Raw genomic sequence first — 18,941 nt, 5'->3', positions numbered from 1 at the left:
GTTGAGGAAGTACAGGCAGAATAGCTGCACAATGTACTTGTGGAAGGCTTGTGCTTTCAGCCAGCCATGCCTTCTTTCAGAATGCACCGTTACACACATACACACACCATAACTGAAATGGCAGGCAGGAAACTGGACAAAAACATGTTGCCTTTTACAAGAACCGGGAACTCTGACTGTCAGCATTTTGCAAACACTAAGCATGCTGTTTTTGAGTGTCCCCTCGACCCCACCCGTTATGGTTTTGTACTTCTGCAAACCTCAGGGATTCCCAAAGCCTACTGCTATCTCCCTCTTGTGCACGTGGTTTTGATTGAAGAATTCGTACTCAGATAATGAGTTTGCTATAGGTATACTGTACAGCAAAGCACTCCCTAAGCCCCATGCTGACTGCAGGATGATGGGAGTTGCAGTCTCAACATATCCGAAGGGCACCAGATTGGGGAAGGCTGAAAAATATAGTACAAAGGAAAGCAACCTTTTTGGTCCAAGGGCACAACAACATTTCACCATTTACTAAACTGTCTTGGGCGCCACCGCAAAATGGCTACCCTGGGAGGTGTGGTAGAACAAGTAACTTGCCCAAAAGATGGAGTTCAGAGGTGAGGACTGAGTCCCAACACATTGAAGAACTCCTTTGAAGCAACAGAAACCAATTTCAAAACAATCACAGCTGCCAGTAAGAAAAGGTGGTAGCTTAAAAGAATAAAAGTTAGGCGGTGGGGTAGGAAACGGGTGCCCCCCCCAAGAAACACTTAAAGAAAAGGGTGCTGGGGGCATGTTGACACTGCCCACCCTTAGTATAGCATATAGAATATGTAGGTCATCCCAGCATGTGCCTCCTAGGTTGCAAAAGGACCTTGGCTTCACCACCTGTACTCACTGCTTTTGCACCTGGGTTTAGCTGATGGCATTGAGGTGGTGGGTTGCAGGAGAAAACAGATTCTGCCCACATCTGAGCCACACTTCCACAGCTCAGCCCTTCTTGCCTGCTCAGGACTCCCGCTCCGGTGTGAGAGAAACTGTAGCATGTTTTGGAAACCAAATGCTCTCCAACATGAGAAGGAGTAGAAAAACTCATTCCAGGTCTATGCAAGTGTTCCATTGGAAACAGAAGATGATCAGAAGATGACCAGGATGATCAGGGGTCTGGAAACAAAGCCCTAAGAAGAGAGACTGAAAGAACTGGGCATGTTGAGCCTGGAGAAGAGAAGATCGAGGGGAGACATAATAGCACTCTTCAAATACTTGAAAGGTTGTCACACAGAGGAGGGCCAGGACCTCTTCTCGATCCTCCCAGAGTGCAGGACACGGAATAACGGGCTCAAGTTAAAGGAAGCCAGATTCCAGCTAGACATCAGGAAAAACTTCCTGACTGTTAGAGCAGTACGACAATGGAACCAGTCACCTAGGGAAGTTGTGGGCTCTCCCACCCTAGAGGCCTTCAAGAGGCAGCTGGACAACTTTAGGGTGGATTCCTGCATTGAGCAGGGGGTTCGACTCGATGGCCTTGTAGGCCCCTTCCAACTCTGCTATTCTGTGATTCTATACCCCATCGTGGCTGCACAGTTGTGCCCATGGCTTATATGACGCAGCCACCAACTTGTAGACACATTGGGCTTTTCCTCACAAACCTGTGTTTTTTCGAAGTGTTGATTTACGGTGACTTTCCCCATTGCTCTGATGTCACCAGATCTGTTTCTTCCTCTGCCTGGTGGCTTCAGTTTGGGTTAACGAAGTGGACAGAGCTAGGGTGCAGTGTAAGCGTAGGAATGCAGGGTGGGAATGCAGGCTTGACAAGCCTAGGACTGGCCACCATGGCAGTGTTAAACTCCAGGGAACAAAATTAAAGGCAGTTATGATATATAACACGTAAGTTCAACCCAGGCCACAGCTAGACCGAAGGTTTATCCTGGGATCATCCAGCGTTCGCCCCTGCCTGAGCACTGGATCCCCTGTGTGTCACCTAGATGAAGAGGTTTGACCCCAGGACGATCCAGGGATAAACCTTAGGTCTCGCTATGGCCCAAGTGTAACTATTGATTCTGCTCCACAGCAGTGATGCTGCACGGTTTTAGGGAATCTGCAGGCGAAGTGGAGTCGTATAGACACCCCTTAAGCCCCAAGAGTAAGATTTATTCTAGAACACAGTGGTCCCCAACCTTTTTGGCACCAGGGACCAGTTTCGTGGAAGACAATTTTTCCACGGACTGGGGGGAGGGTTTGAGGGGAGGGTTTTGGGAAGCCCCCCCGCCCCCCCACTCCAGCGTCCTGGCTTTGATTCGGCTGGGCGGGCGAGATGGCGCCCTGTGCCCAGGTACGCTGGGGTGGGGGTGGGGGGTGAAAGCAGCTCACCTGCGCGGCCTGGTTCCTAACAGGCTACGGACCGGTCCTGGTCCGGGGGTTGGGGACCCCTGCATTACACCACTGGCCTACAAATGGTGGATCGGGACCCTCTAATACAGGGCTGCAGAGCCTCTCTTTCAGCCCGAGGGTAGAATTCTGTTTGAGAGAAGCTCTCAGGGGCCAGATGGCAAAGGTGTAGAGGCAAAGGAAATGGGGACATGACCAAAATACCCACATATTTTCACATAAACCTCTCACTGCCAGTGATTAAGCTTTAAGAGAGGTATCTCAGTGTTTTAGAAAGAATGGGGGGGGACTCTACAAAAGCTGGGGGGGGAGAACAAAAGATCAGTGGTTGGAAATAAAGGGGTGGGGGTGGGCTTGAGTTCTGTACCCTTGCACTAATGTGACCTTCGTGGCTCAAAACAGCACCACCATATAGGTCTCCATGTGACCGACATGGGTCTCAGCAGCACCAGCATCATACCAACATATTGCAAAGGAATAAAAAGTAGGTCCCCAAATACCCATTTGGCTCAGGTTGGGTCTGGGGTCCGGAAAGGTCAAGGGCCCCTGCATGGCAGCCCCCCTCCAAGGCCCTGGAGCGAGCAGGCGGTGAAAATGCAGCGGGGTGGAAGCACTTTTTATTCAGTTGCAGCAGATACAGACAACGTTAAAGCCTCACGCCCAGCGGGGAGAGAGAGGGGGCCGGGCTGAGACGGCGGCGGCGGCACCTTTTGACCAGCACAAAGACTCCCAGAGCTAGGAAGCCGACCGTCAGCCCCGCCATCAGCAACAACAGGGCCAGCATCACCCCAGAGCGGCGTTCTGGACCTAGAGGGAAGCAGAGAAGGGGGTCAGGGAGAGGCGGAGCGACGCAGTCCGAAGGATGCAACACTTCCGCTTACGAACCAGCCTTGCGAGGAGGACTGGAGCAAGCTTCCCCAACCTGGCGCCCTCCAGATGTGTTGGCCTACAATTCCCATCATGCTGTGAGTTGTAGTCCAGCACAACTGGAGGGCGCCAGGTTGGGAAAGGCTAGATGACAGAACGCTTGGTAGTCAGTCAGAACCAAACCTCCACGTTTGGTGGTAGGCGGCCTCTGAGCAGCTGATGCGAGTGACCAGCGGGTGCCTCCACCATTGTGCCCCCGCCCCTTAAGCCTTTCCCGAGGCCTTGGCTCTGCTGGACGCTCACTGTCGCCCAAGGGGGGCATTCTTAAAGCCGAAGGAACGTCCGCTTGGGCTCAGCCAGGAATGGCAGGCCGGCTGCCGTCTTTGGACTGTCAGCACATGGTGGTCATTCCGCACCTCTAAGGGGGGGAAAGTAAAGCAATCCGGCTGTTTTCATTACACAACTGAATGTTTTTTAAGCCCTTTGGAGAATCAGCGCCAGTGATATGGGCAACCGAGGGAGAAGGGTTTGCATAATGAGGGAATTACAGGCTCACCTCGCCCCACCCCAAACAACAGACCCCCCCCACTCAGTCTCCCCCCTTCCTTGTTTCAACTGGGCCGTGGGGCCTACACTGGACTCCTTTCGTCGCCAGCTGAAGACCTTTTTATTCTCCCAGTATTTTAACACTTAATTTTAACTTAAATTTAAATTTTACTGTTTTAACTCTGTATTTTAATCTTGTATCAATTTTGCTGTGTGGTTTTTATTCTGGTTGTGCTTTTTATATTGTATTGTGTATTTGTGCTTTTATCCTGTTGATTATTTTACTATGATTTTAGTTTTTGTGAACTGCCCAGAGAGCTTCGGCTATTGGGCAGTATAAAAATGTAATAAATAAATAAATAAATAAATGGGGGCATCTTGCCCTGCCCTCTTTCCTAGAATTTAAGGCTGAGACCCAGGCTGGGGCTCTGCCTGAGACGTCAAGAGTGCTCCTGAGCACATGCTGCGTGCCTTCCATCATGACTGGCCACCACCTGTCCACGAGGCTGGGATACTGTTGCAGGGGGCAGCCAGGCAGATGGGAGGCTCCCCACCAGACCAGTTTAGGGAGAAGCCCCTTTCCGTGGCCACCTGGCCAGCTGGAGCCCAGATCCGAATCTGGACGCTGAACGTGCGGCTGGACTCCTCACCTTTTGCTGCTGCCACGCTGGCTGCTTCTCCCGGGAGTTTCTCGGCGCTGGGGGTCACGGCCTCTTCAAGGGGCCTGGAGATGACCTTCGCCTGCAGTTCCAAGGCCGTGCTGTCCTCCTCTGGGGAGGAGAAAGTGGCGGCTCAGGGCAGGTAGTGGTTCAGCCTGCCTGGGGACAGGGAGCTTTGCAGATCGAGAGCTGCAAGAACAACCTCCCCCCTCCAGACACGTTGGATTACCTCTCTCTCTCTCTCTCTCTCTCTCTCTCTCTCTCTCTCACACACACACACACACACACACACACACACACACCCACCCAAGGCACTTCTAGGATGCCTCCTGTAGGAAGTTCTAGAATAGTAGAGTTGGAAGGGGCCTATAAGGCCATCTAGTCCAACCCCCTGCTCATTGCAGTTCATACCTGGCAAGGCTGCTTTGGCTTGGTCCCCAAATCCAGAGCCCTCTTCTGCCTCACCGATGAAAACGGGGCCTGCTCTGAGATACGCTGCAAAGGATTAAATGCAGGAACTGCCTCACTGGAACAGCCCAAGAGGGCCATCCAACAGGATGCCTCCTCCTCCTCCTCCTCCACAGGGACTACCCTAATGCTTCTGGGAAATTCAAAAGACAGGGTATGATGGGAGAAAACCTGGGAACCAGAGAGGTCTTGTTTGAAACAACTCATTGCCAACTGATAGTTTCACAGTTGCAAGTCCAGCAGACGAGAGAACCCAGAAGGTTAGTGAGGAATACTTTCAGCCCAAGTGGGCCTTGGCGCTCCTCCACCCAGGGCCAGCGTCAAGGGTAAGGGCGCCTGGTCCCCTGCTGAGGGCCCATCGACAGGAGCCCCCTGGGCTTGCTCCTGCTTCTCCTCTTCCCCGTTGCCCACCTGCTTGGGCACCGGCCTCTCGCTCAGGCCCAGACGACGCTACTGGTGAGAAGAAGGAGCAGAAAATGCCCTGGGCAACTTGCTCCCTGCCTGTCAAGCAGGCAAGTGGGATCAGTGGTGAGAAATAGGTGGAGGAGCAAGGGCAGCTGGTGCCCATGGTGGGGAGAAGGTGGAATCACAGAGGGAGGGAGGGAGGGAGGGAGGGGACCCGTGGAAGGGGCCTGGCCCAGGAGCCCGCCAATACCTGGGGTCCGGCACTGGTTTACCTACTTTTGAACGTTGTTGCTGTTGATCTCCCAACTCTTACCTTCCAACGGCAGCGCGGGGTTATCCTTTTGGTCTTCCGAGATGTTGGCAGACCCTACGTTCTCCTTGAAGGGAAGTGGGGTTCCTGCTACGGCCACCTGGGATTCGATCACTGGCATAAATTCTGCACAAGGAAGCACCGACACCCCCCCCCCCCCAGCAATGGTCAGACATTTCTCTAGCGGCCTTTCCCCAACCTGGTGCCCTCCAGATGCCTCGTACCACAGCTCCCATAATCTGCAAGTTTAACCCCCCATCTGCCATTGTGCCAAGACCCTGGGGGTAAAAACCTTTCCCACATATCGCGTGCCTCCACAAGTTATGTTATTAAAAGCATTATGAACCTAAAGCTTCCCTGACAGATGGTTGTCCAGCTGCCTCTTGAAGGCCTCTAGGGTGGGAGAGCCCACCACCTCCCTAGGTCACTGGTTCCATTGTTGTACTGCTCTAACAGTCAGGAAGTTTTTCCTGATGGCCAGCTGGAATCTGGCTTCCTGTAACTTGAGCCCGTTATTCCGTGTCCTGCACTCTGGGAGGATCGAGAAGAGATCCTGGCCCTCCTCTGTGGGACAACCTTTCAAGTATTTGAAGAGTGCTCTCATGTCTCCCCTCAATCTCCTCTTCTCCAGGCTCAACATGCCCAGTTCTTTCAGTCTCTCTTCATAGGGCTTTCTTTCCAGACCCCTGATCATCCTGGTCGCCCTCCTCTGAACAGGCACAGCATCCTGAGCAAGCTGATTCCGCTGCTGTGCATTATTGCAAAACCCCATCGTAAGCCAGGAGTGTGTTTCCAAGCACAAGACCACAACACAGGAAACACTGGAACGCAGAGACGTGCTTTTAACAGCCTTCTCCAACTTGGTGTGCTCTAGATGCATTGAACTGCAACTCCTATCATCCCCAACCAGCACGGTCATTAGCCATGCTAGCTGGTTAGCCCAAGAGATCTGGAGGAGACAAGGATGGGGAATGCTGGATAAAGGCTAGTACGTCACTCTACAAATTGGCGTCCAAGTTCCCCTTCTCCGTCCTCATCCCCTTTTCCTTGCTTGCTGTGTCGTTGGGGTAGGCTTTGCCCACAGTCTTATATGAGATCAATAAAAACAAAACCTCTAAGCTGCTCGGGGGGGCTTTTTCTGGCCAAAAAGCAAGGCAAAAATATCCATTAAAGCAGCCTTCCTCAACCTGGGGCGCTCCAGATGTGTTGGACTACAACTCCCAGAATGGCTGGGGCATTCTGGGAGATGCAGTCCAACACATCTGGAGCGCCCCAGGTTGAGGAAGGATGCTTTAAAGAAATGATGAATAAGCAGTGAGAGAACAAAACCGTCAATTCCAGGAAAAGGAGGCAACCTTTGTCAGCCCGTTTGGAGAGTTCCCGAGAAACCCACGGAAGTGAAACCCAGATGGGCAGCTTCTTGCTTGCTGAGGAAGTGGGTGGGGTGGGGTGGGGAGTCACAAGACAATCGTTGAACAGTTCAAGGCGAACCCGTCCCCTCCCCTCAGCTCCCTTTACCTTCCATCCCGATCTCCTCAGCATCTTCTGGGCCTCCTGGGAACTGTCCATCGCGATCTCGGGAGCCAAAGATGAAGATGGGACCTAGCGCCAGGTGGGCTTGATGAGCAGCCGTCTCCACTGAGGTCAGGAGGAAGCCAGGGGACAGGTGAGTGCTTTTGGGGGGAGGCGGTTTGCCATCCACCACAGTGGTCAAACCACAACTCTTCGGGAGGGGAGACCTACTCGTCTCCCTACGGAGAGGGAACCCAACTTTCCTTGGTCAGACCCATCCAATGGAACATCCAATTTGCGGGAACATCCAATTTGTGGGACTTCGTGGCCAGTGGAACATTCAATTTGCGGGACTTCGTGGCCCACGTTGGGTAGCAAGGAGAGATCCCATGCTTCCACAGACTGCTTTAGCAAGACATTGATTTGTACACTTGGGGATCAAAGCAGCAGCTTAGGAGGAGCAAACACTGTATATCCCCTACCTGAGTTGATGGGAGTTGTAGTCTCACAGGCTTTTTAGCCGTTCAAGTTTTTTTAAAAAATGTGGTAGTGCAGTTTTTGATGTGTTGATACTTTTCTTTCTGCTTTTCATTTTGATTTTATCCAGTTTTAAACTTGGACGTTCTAAGATTACGTTTTGCTGTGTTATTGTATTTCATGGTTTTAAATTTGGGGTTTGCCCCGGGAGCTTTTGGCTATCAGGAGATATAACCCATGTAAACAAAGAAGGGAGCAATTCTATGCATGTTTAGATGGACAAAAGTACTACAACTCCCAGCATCCCCAGCCAACCATTCCCTCTCCAAGGCGACTTACAACTATAAAATAGACCAATACAGTTTCTCTTCACCCCCAGAACCATCCGACGCCGTACAAACTGCTTCCACATTCCTGAGCATGTGAGAACACCAGCAAAAATATTTGCCAAACCCCTTAAAAAAAATAAAAATACTCTGAGCCTGGGCAGCTTTGCATTTTTAAACTTATTTAAACCAGAGTGCCATTAGGACTGCAGGAATAAGATGGAGTTTGTTTCTGGTGATGTCCTTAACTCACGTCTCTTGACTCCAGTCTACAGCTGACTGCGTATGATAGAAAACCTTCTGCAATTCATTAATCCCGGAATTCTATAGTGCAGCCTTCCCCACCCCGTCGCCCTCTAGATGGTTTGGACTACAACTCCCAGAATCCCCCAGCCAGCTGGCTGGGGGATTCTGGGAGTTGTAGTCCAAACCATCCAGAGGGCAACGGGGTGGGGAAGTCTGTTTTAGGGCCATTCCTGCCAGCCCAGTGCTGAGCCCCACCGGTCACGGTACCTGGCAGATTTCTTTGCCAACTCATCTCCACCGGCAGATGTCTGGATCCGAAGTCCTGAGGCTGCTCTCCCATCATCCTCCCGCAACTTCCCGTCTCACAGCAGTTGCAGATGCTTCTGGAACCTTCCACCGGAAGCCAACTGCGAGGGGAACAGGCCTTGTGAGGAGCAGGCTTTGCACCCACGGTCACCTCTCCAAGGGACACCCTGTCACCCACCCCAGAGCCCACCAGTCAAAGTGCAAGAGAAAAAGTGCTGTGGGTCTCCGTTAAAAGATGGATCCTGAAAATTCACAGGGCTCAAATTGAACAGGAAGGCCCTGGAGTTACGCCAAGCTCTTAATAATCTGACAAAGGAGAGACCTGAAGGTTTGAAGAGCGGTTTGCTTCGTCGGCCATCTTGATCCGATTGTGGGTTGGCCAACATTATTGATCGCTTTCAGAGAAGTTCACTAGAAGATTGTAGCAGCAGTTGAAGCATGCTCGCCCTTCTTCTACTACCTGAAGGTCCCCTGCTTCCTCTAAAGTCCTTCCCCCCCATACACACCTTCCTCCTTAGCTTGGATCTGCCTCCCAGAACACCTAAGAACCCTGATGGATCAGACCCAAGGTCTCTCTAGTCAGCGTTCTGTTCCCCCAGTGGCCGTGAGGAGCCCACAAGCAGGACAGAAGTGGCTGCGTTCCCTAGCCACAACAACTGAGATGCACACCACCTCCAATAACCGATAGCCATTACGACTGGTAGCCATTGATAGACTTCTCCTCCAGGAATGTGTATAACCCTCTTTAAAAGCCATCCAAGTTGGTGGCCAACACAGTGTCTCGTGGTAACAAACTTTATGTGCTGCGTGAAGAAGATTATCCTGAATCTTCCACCATTTGGCTTCATGGGTTGACCCCGCTGGGTTCTAGTATTATGGGAGAAGGAGAAAAATGTCTCCCTGTCCACTTTGCCAGCACTGTGTCTGCCCTCACTCGCCTTTTCTCCAAGCCAAACTGTCCCAGACATTGGAAGCTTTCCTAGTAGGGGAGTTTGCTTCAATTACCTGATCGTAGAATCGTAGAGTTGGAAGGGGCCTCTAAAGCCATCAAGTCCAACCCCCTGCTCAATGCAGGAATCCACCTTAAAGCATCCCTGACAGATGGTTGTCCAGCTGCCTCTTGAAGGCCTCTAGTGTGGGAGAGCCCACAACCTCCCTAGGTAACCGGTTCCATTGTCATACTGCTCTAACAGTCAGGAAGTTTTTCCTGATGTCCAACCGGAATCTGGCTTCCTTTAACTTGAGCCTGTTATTCCGTGTCCTGCACTCCAGGATGATCGAGAAGAGATCCTGGTCCTCCTGGGTGTGACAACCTTTCAGGTATTTGAAGTGTTCTATCATGATCATCTTGGTTGCCCTTTTCAGCATCTTTTCAAACTCTATGATATAATTTTTAGGTGACTAGAACACCTAGGAAGCTGCCTTTTGTATGAGTTAGACCCTGGGTCCATCTAGCCTAGTGTTGTCGACACTGACTGGCAGCAACGGCTCTACCTCCAGGGTTCTACTTCCAGCCCTACCTGGTGCTGCCGGGAATCAAATCTGGGACCTTCTGTGGGCAAAACATGGGCTACATCCACGGAGTACATAGGCATGCACAAGGGATGTGCCAGGCGTGTCCAGGCACACCCTAATGTCTTAAGCAATACCTGTCGAATTGAGGGGGGCATTGAGTAGGGATCCAGAGGGGATCCAGATGCCGTGGGAACGGCCCACCAACTGCTCCACTGCCACGCCAAAGAACCCGCTGCCACCAAGAAAGCACCATTGCTCCTGGCAACAGGAATGAAAAGGAATTGTTTTTCTGGGAGCCTCTGCCGGTAGCCACAGCCCCCTCGGCCACTAGCCGAGGGGCTTGAGGAGTTGCGGTCAGACAAGTGGAATGCAGAGTAGAGCATCAGTGTCTACAACGTTTATTTTTATTCATTTATTTATTAATGTCCTTTATCATAGAATCATAGAATAGCAGAGTTGGAAGGGGCCTACAAGGCCATCGAGTCCAACCCCCTGCTCAATGCAGGAATCCACCCTAAAGCATCCCTGACAGATGGTGGTCCAGCTGCCTCTTGAAGGCCTCTAGTGAGGGAGAGCCCACAACCCCCCTAGGTAACTGGTTCCATTGTCGTACTGCTCTAACAGTCAGGAAGTTTTTCCTGATGTCCACCCAGAATCTGCCTTCCTTTAACTTGAGCCCGTTATTCCGTGTCCTGCACTCTGGGAGGATCGAGAAGAGATCCTGGCCCTCCTCTGTGTGACAACCTTTTAAGTATTTGAAGAATACTTATGATTGAGTATTCAATAAATGTTCGCCTTTAAAAAAATTCCCTGGGTGCACACCCTCATGAAATGTACTGCGCACGCCTATGACTGAGTTATGGCCATAACACACATATATTTCCACCCGGCCTCCACTTCCTTCCCTATAGTGAAGCTTAGATTGTATATTCTTTGGGGGAGAGAACTGTACTTTTCTGCTCTGCGATGTTCCAAGGTGCTTATATCACCTTGCCGTTAAAAGTGTTACACAACATTACCAAGCTACATCACGGTACCCGTCGGCCCCGGGGGAAGAATGTGTTTGCCCATCTCTGGAAGCAGATCACTGGGAGCGGGGAAGGACTTTCCACAAGCAGCGGCGCAGCCACTGAAAAGGTCCCAATCCTAATAGATGCTGGGCATGCGTCCACAGGTGACGGTACCCCACAGCACCATGAGATTCCTGCCTGTCCTGGAAGAGGAGTTGCACAAAGAGTGGGAACGCTTCAAACCAAGACCTGGGAAAGGGGAAATCTCATGAAAACTCACGCGTTGTTCGCTGCGTTGAACGAACACGCTTTGTTCAAGGCATCCGGCGCTCGTTCAACTGGTGTGACTTTCAAGTCGCACATGATGTAGATCTAGAGAGAAGGAGAACGCGCAACAGCAATTTCCCCAGCAGGAGAAGAGAGAGGAAGAGAGACAGACTTGACGTTCAGCTGTTATTGTCAGCATTAAATACTTCAAACCTATACTTCAAACTTCACCGCTTAACAAGTGACAGGATGAGATCCAGTGTTCTAATCTCCCCCTCCAACACCACTTTGCTCTGGATTTTGCCCTTTGGGATGTAGCTACTTGGCTCTCATCAACCCCTCCTTGTATGGCTTTATCCACTTTTCAACATTGGAGGCGGCGGCATGGGGTGGGGAAGCTGTTGGTGAATTTGGCAGGAAGGCGTTCAGCAGAGCCCGGTGGACTCCTTATATCAGGGCTAGGTAAACTTCGGGGCCCGTGGGCACGTTTGGCAATGGGACTGTCCTGTGCACTGCCACAAAATGGCCGCCCTGAGAAGCATCACCTGCTGACCCAAAGACAGAGTAGAATCATAGAATAGTAGAGTTAGAAGGGGCCTATAATGCCATCGAGTCCAACCCCCTGTCCAGCTGCCTCTTGAAGGCCTCTAGTGTGGGGGAGCCCACCACCTCCCTAGGGAACTGGTTCCATTGTCATACTGCTCTAACAATCAGGAAGTTTTTCCTGATGTCCAGCTGGAATCTGGCTTCCTTTAACTTGAGCCCGTTATTCCGTGTCCTGCACTCTGGGAGGATCGAGAAGAGGTCCTAGCCCTCCTCTGTGTGACAACTGTGTGACAACTTTTCAAGTACTGCAGGCAGAGGTGGGGGCCGAGCCCCAACACACTAAACTACTCTTTTGGACCCACAATTTTCAGCACCCACAGAAGCCCCTTTCACAGCGGCTGGGAAGGAAATGTGTTAATTTGAAAAAAGGGGCCAGGGGGAGAAGCTGTGGGAGGAGGCAGGGGCACCTGAGCAGGTGCCAAAGGAAGGTGTCCAGGGGGCTCCACGTTGCCGCTCCCTGCCTTAGAGTCTAAAGGTCGCAGATCAAAGATTACGGGGGATTCCTCAAGAGGGTGGAGTTTGGGGGGCAAGCCCCGCCCCCTGAGGGATCGAACTAGTCTGCAGCCAGGTGGAGAACCCTCCACAGGCCAGATCAGGCCCACGAACCAGAGGTTCTGCATCCCTCCCTTTGCTGAGTGGGATCCATCTGGGTAAAAAACACCCACCGCCCACCCACCGCAAGAGCTCACCACAGCACGGCGCACTCACCAGGTTCCTGGAATCGCCAGCAAATCTGAAAGCATCGATGGTGAACCGCAGCACCTCCTGCCGTGGCCGTGGGGAGAGGAACGTGGACGAGACGCCCTCTTGCCTCCCATCCACTAGGCATCTACATGAAGAGGTCTGGTTATAGAGCTTTGTAGTTGGTGGACGAGGAGGAGGAGAAGGATGGTCCCAACTGGCTTCTTCGTGGGTATTGTAGCCCTTCCCCAACTTGGCATCCTCCAATTGTACTGGAGTACAGCTCCCATCGTTGTATCATGTGAACCCAGCCGTGCCAGCAAACCATAACCCACAAAGAGAACCCATGGTTTGGCGTTGTGTTGTGAACCACGGGTTATTCATGGGTTAACAAACCATGGTTTGTTAGTGCAGCTGGGCTCACACAACACAGCAACCCACAGTTCATTGACAACCCAGACTCTGGCTTGTTGCGTTTTGTGACCCTCGTCAATAACTATGTTACATGGACCACCATAGTCTGGTCGAGCTTTTATATTGTATTTTATAGTATGGTTTTATACTGTTGTTTTATACTTTGAACGTTTTTAATTTTTGTGAACCGCCCAGAGAGCTCCGGCTATTGGGCGGTATAGAAATGTAATAAATAAATAAATAAATAAAATAGTCTGGTCTGGCATAAGGACTCTCTGCCCACATTTCCAGCGACCCTCTTCGTCTTACCCGTTCGAGTCAACAATGGCATATTGGGGCACCGAGGTCGTTCCCGGGCTCAAGCCGGCCACACAGCTGTCCACGAAGAGCCTCAGGGGCCAGTGGTTTTCTGCGTGGACATCCGCTTGCAGGCGCAAGACGTCTCCCAACCGGAAACGGGTGGACGTCCTCTCCGCGCTCCAGTCATCTGAGGGCAGGAAGGGGAACTAATAATTGCGGCCACCATCTTAAAGCCAACATGGGGCTCGGATTCCAAAATTAAAAATTCTCGTGGCTTTCAGTTACGCTTCAAAACATGGGATAATTTGTGGAGGTCGGAGAGAGGGCAAAGAGAAAGAGCTCCAGTTCTCACACAAATGAGATGTTCAGGTATGAAGAGGGGCGTTACTCGTATTTTCTAGCAGTAACTGTGCACAATTTTATTTTATTTATTATTAAAACATTTATAGCCTGCCCCATATCACTAGGATCTCAGGGCAGCGCACACAAGAAGGCGGTGGTGATTTCCCAGCAATCTAGAGCGGGGGGGGGGGGGGTTGGGCTCAATGGCCTTATAGGTCCCTTCCAACTCTGCTATTTTATGATTCTAGCAGTATCTCCCCAAGGTTCAGTTAGAACTACATTCAAGAACACCTCTTATACATGTTTAGATAGGAAAAAGTCCTACAATCTTATGCATGTTTAGACAGAAGCAGTCCTACAATCCTATGCATGTTTAGACAAAAAAGTCCTACAATCCTATGCATGTTTAGGCAGAAGAAGTCCTACAATCTTATGCATGTTTAGACAGAAGCAGTCCTACAATCTTATGCATGTTTAGACAAAAAAAGTCCTACAATCCTATGCATGTTTAGATAAAAGAAAAGAAAAAAGTCCTCCGACTCCGAGCATTCCTATCTAAACATGCATAGGATTGCATTCTAAAAGGACCAGCATTTCAAGGTAGCCATCCCCAACCTGGTGTTCTCCGGATGTGATGGACTGTAGCTCCATCCCAGCCATCATGGCTAACAGTTGCCATGTTGGCTACCATAGAGATGTAGTGATGGTCCTTCACTTGGATGGCGTTCAGAACAAAGACAAGGACATGGAGGAGGAGGAACTGGAGCTCCGTGCTGGAGCCCCTCCTCTTTGCATGCAGAAAGTTCTAGGTTGAGTCCTCCAGCAGCATCTCCAGGTAGGGCTGAAAGAGTCCTGCCTGAACCCTGGAGAGCCGTTGCTGCCAGTCCGTGTCAGCAATACTGGGCCAGATGGATCAAAAGGCACGACTTGTTCTAAGGCAGTTTCCTAAGGCCCTGTTAACTGTGACAACTAAATAAATCCTGCACGTTCAGCTGCTGGGGGTAGAGGGGAGGCAAACTTCAAGAGAAGGCTGTGGCCTTCAGAGGATTTGGCTGTCCACTGCCGGAGACAGGGTGCTGGACTAGATGGACAGCTGTGTTCTTTTTGAGCCCCAGTGCCTGCTAGTCAACTTCCTCGATCAGAGCAAAGCCCGGCTTTGGGCCGTCGCTGGATGTTCAGCTTAGAAACCCCCAAAGCAGCCGTATACTGGGTTCTTCTTGCCCGGTATTGCTGGCACTGACCGGCAGCAATGACTCTGTCCTCCCCTTTCCATAGTTTCACCCTGGAGGGCCAGGATCTCTTCTCGATCCTCCCAGAGTGCAGGACACAGAATGGGCTCAAGTTAAAGGAAGCCAGATTCCAGCTGGACATCAAGAAAAACTTCCTGGCTGTTAGAGCAGTACGACAATGGAATCAGTTGCCTGGTGAGGTGGTGGGCTCTCCCACACTCGAGGCCTTCAAGAGGCAGCTGGACAACCCTCTGCCAGGGATGCTTTAGGGTGGATTCCTGCATGGAGCAGGGGGTTGGACTCCATGGCCTTGTAGGCCCCTTCCAACTCTGCTATTCTATGATTCTATGATTCTATGAGAAGATTGAGGGGAGACATGATACTTGAAAGGTTGTCACACAGAGGAGGGCCAGGATCTCTTCTCGATCCTCCCAGAGTGCAGGACACGGAATAACAGGCTCAAGTTAAAGGAAGCCAGATTCCAACTGGACATCAGGAAAAACTCCCTGACTGTTAGAGCAGTACGACAATGGAACCAGTGACCTAGGGAGGTTGTGGGCTCTCCCACACTAGAGGCCTTCAAGAGGCAGCTGGACAACCACCTGCCAGGGATGCTTTAGGGTGGATTCCTGCATTGTGCAGGGGGTTGGACTCGATGGCCTCAGAGGCCCCTTCCAACTCTGCTATTCTAGGATTCTGTGACTCTACTTCTAGGATTTCAGGCAGGAGCTTTTCAAGCCCCACCTGGAGACGCCAGGGATCGAACCTGGGGCCTTCGGCATGCAAAGCAGGAGCTCCACCACCAAGCTACGGGCCTTCCCTTCAGGGAACAGCCCTGCTTGCTGAAGATGATGCAGACTGAAGTCCAACATACCTGGGGAGTGCCAGGTAGGGGGAGGCGGCCTTACCCACCAAGCAGGAAACGCGGTTTCCCTGGGACAGGCACCCAAAACAGGGGGCTCTCCCTCCCTCCCTAGGGCAGAGGTGTCCTTACCATTCATGAGCCGCAACGAGAAGCCCAGCCGCGCTTCAGCCGACACGGTCGAACTCATCGGCACCCAGGTGGGCTTGATGGCCTGGCTGGAGACATTCTCTTTCCTGGAGAGGAAGCAACGGAGACCCCAGGTGGACCCTGGCAGCATTGGTCCAAGGGCCGCGGGGTCCCTCAAGGCCAGCCCATCAGTCCTCCACCACCTTCAGCAGTCCGGAAGCGGAGCGTTCCCACAACCAACTCCGCCCTTTCCCCACCTTGATGCCTGGAACCGTTCTCTAGGATAGGGTGACCACATGGAAAAGGAGGACAGGGCTCCTGTATCTTTGACAGTTGCATTCAACAGGTGTCATTCGTACGCATGCAGCACCTGGTGAAAGTCCCTCTACACAACAGTTAAAGCTGCAGGAGCCCTGCCCTCTTGACCAGATAGAGAAGAGCACAGGGCTGCTGCAGCTTTAACGGTTGCGATGAAGAGGGAATTTCACCAGGTGCTGCATACGTACAAAGGACACCTGTTGAATACAACTGTTAAAGCTACAGGAGCCCTGTCCTCCTTTTCCATGTGGTCACCCTGCGCTAGAACACCTCTACGAGGGAAGGGCTGTAGGGATCAGCCTCTGGGACCATCCTTGAGTTAGCCCCTGTTCTCCACTCCCCCCCCTTTCTCTTGCTCTCTCTGTGCAAATGGGACCTTGTTTCCAATTGCCACGTGGGCTAGTGCAGGCCGAGGAGGGGAGGCTGCACATTGGATCCAAATGCTCCGCGAGCCACTTCCCGGCCGTGGGCTGAATTTCCCCCACCAGTCTGAAAGAAACGCCTTCCCCTCCCCTTGCCGGCATTCCCTTTGCTGTCTCTCCCTGTCTAATTTTGGGCTGTAAGCTTTTTTGGGGCAAGGCCGCGTCCTCTTATACTTTTAATGGCAGTAACAAGAGCTTCGCCGCGGCAGTCCAGTGGCTCTGATGTTCACGGGATGTTGAATCTGCTCCGGGTTTCAGCCAGAACTCTCAAAGAGCTCTCCAGAGTGCAGAACTCCTTCTGACTCAAACCCAGAGCGGATTTATGCCCCACTCACATCGGAGCCACCAGCCTCCACTGCTGCTGCCCTAAACGCACAGGAGCTTCTCTCTGGAAGGACACTGCGACCCAAACCATAACGAAGAAAGAAGGCAGGCCTCCAGATCCCATGCAGGAGACCCCCCCCCCCCACTGCCCTGCCTGTAAAGAATCACCATGTTGGCTCCTACAGCGCAGTACGGCATACCCTAACCCCCACCCTGGTCCCCACGGATATCTTTTATGACCTGGGGTAGCGGCATTCAATGGGTATCTCGGCAGCGTTGGTCCTGAGAATTATGGGGTTGCCAGCAAGAGACGGTGTGTAGAAAAGACTTGTCTGGTAGATCAGCAAATCCGGCGTCATCTGGAACAAGGAGACACGGGCATCGCGTTTCCTAAGCCCTGGGGACCTCAGGCCCAGGAGCCAAATTTGGTCGTCTGCGGGCCCCAATCCCCAGGCGTCCACGCCTTTCCCTCCCCAACCACGGATTGTTTCATGATTTCCTGGTGTCGATGGAGTTTCCCCACCATTCTGAAAGGTCCTCTCCTAAGACTTCAGTATTGGCAGGAAGATCTTTGAGCGAAAACAGCTTTCCCCAATCTGGTGCCCTCCAGGTGTGTTGGACTACAACTCCAGCATCCACCAGCCAGCATGGCCAAGGGTCAGGAATCCTGGGAGTTGTAGTCCAACACATCCGGAGGGCACCAGATTGGGGAAGGCGGAGATAAAAGAGATGCGGTTAGTTTTTGGGGTCCTTTTTTAGCCCCGTGCCTTTTGCCTATGGCCACCCCGCCACTGGAACGCGGCCCCTGAGCGCTTCTCCAAAATGGAACGCAGCCCTCGGGGGGGGGGGGGGGAAAGAGATCCAGTACCCCTGGACTAGAGCTTGTGCAGGAAATCTGCCACTGGGGAAAGGAGGACAGGGCTCCTGTATCTTTTAACAGTTGCATAGAGAAGGGAATTTCAGCAGGTGTCATTGGTGTTGGAGGAAAATCCTGAGAGTGCCTTGGACTGCAAGAAGATCCAACCAGTCCGTACTCCAGGAAATAAAGCCAGACTGCTCACTTGAGGGAATGGTATTAAAGGCAAATCTGAAGTACTTTGGCCACATAATGAGAAGACAGGACACCCCGGAGAAGATGCTGATGCTAGGGAAAGTGGAAGGCAAAAGGAAGAGGGGCAAGATGGATGGGTGATATTCTGGAGGTGACAGACTTGACCTTGGGGGAGCTAGGGGTGGCGACAGCCGACAGAAAGCTCTGGCGTGGGCTGGTCCATGAAGTCACGAAGAGTCGGAAATGACTGAACGAATAAACAACAAAACATTTGTATTCATGCAGCACCTGGTGAAATTCCCTCTCCATCACAACAGTGAAAGCTGCAGGAGCTATACTAGAGTGACCAGATACAAAAGAGGGCAGGGCTCCTGCAGCTTTCACTGTTGTGATGGAGAGGGAATTTCAACAGGTGCAGCATGCATGCAAATGACACCTGCTGAAATTCCCTTCTCTATGCAACTGTTAGACGTACAGGAGCCCGGTCCTCCTTCCCATAGGGCCACCCTACGGGTATGGCCAACCCTGCACCTTGTCCACAAGGGTGCCAACCAGGAACCCCCACATTTCCTAGAGCCCGCTGCCCACCCCACAAGCAGAGGTCTACCTGCAGCGCACTGCCACACTCATGGAGCCCGGCCGCAAAGACCACCACGTTAGCCGTGGCGTCGAAGGACACGGGCCAGCAAGGGGTCCGCCCCAGTGCCAGGTCCAAAGGGGCCACCAGCCTGCCCACTCCAAAGAGATCCCGGTGGACCGTCACGACCACGCGGTGCGGCTCGCAGTCCACCTTCACTGCGTGGGATGTCAGAGGCACAGCCCTTGGAGACTGCGCCAGGGGCAGGGGAGCCCGGGGCAGGGCCCTGGGGGCCTTGGGCCGCCTCCCAGCGGGAGACCAGAGCTCAGCCAAGCAGCCCGGAGGCGGCAGCAGCAGTGCCAGAAGGAGCAAGAAGCGAATCGCCCTTCTCTGCCCCAT

General features: G+C 52.3%; 1 protein-coding gene across 1 annotated transcript; it reads right to left on the bottom strand.

Moving 5' to 3' along the window:
• Positions 1–2,985: 2,985 nt before the first annotated feature.
• LOC134406003 (zona pellucida sperm-binding protein 3-like) lies at positions 2,986–18,941 on the bottom strand. The gene is made up of 12 exons (XM_063137230.1): positions 18,573–18,941; positions 17,155–17,273; positions 15,854–15,957; positions 13,298–13,475; positions 12,602–12,722; positions 11,301–11,392; positions 8,457–8,596; positions 7,147–7,266; positions 5,632–5,754; positions 4,857–4,940; positions 4,437–4,556; positions 2,986–3,180 (listed from the first exon to the last, which is right to left on the bottom strand). The coding sequence occupies exons 1-12, from the start codon at positions 18,939–18,941 to the stop codon at positions 3,020–3,022; spliced, it is 1,731 nt and encodes a 576-aa protein (XP_062993300.1). The 3' UTR covers positions 2,986–3,019.

The sequence above is a fragment of the Elgaria multicarinata genome, chromosome 11 (assembly GCF_023053635.1).
Source record: "Elgaria multicarinata webbii isolate HBS135686 ecotype San Diego chromosome 11, rElgMul1.1.pri, whole genome shotgun sequence".
In the NCBI taxonomy this organism is placed as follows: Eukaryota; Metazoa; Chordata; class Lepidosauria; order Squamata; family Anguidae; genus Elgaria; species Elgaria multicarinata.
Note: the sequence above shows the minus strand (reverse complement) of the source record. Positions and strands in the feature narration are given on the sequence as shown.

Bases quoted from the DNA above. Each gene is read 5' to 3' on its own strand.
- LOC134406003 (XM_063137230.1), bottom strand. From the start codon at position 18,941: ATGGGGCAGAGAAGGGCGATTCGCTTCTTGCTCCTTCTGGCACTGCTG. The intron at 13,476-15,853 runs GTAAGGACACCT...TCCTGCCCTCAG, and splicing joins CTCGTTGCGGCTCATGAATG to ATGACTGGAGCGCGGAGAGG. The intron at 8,597-11,300 runs GTGAGTTTTCAT...TTCCCCTCGCAG, and splicing joins TTCAACGCAGCGAACAACGC to TTGGCTTCCGGTGGAAGGTT.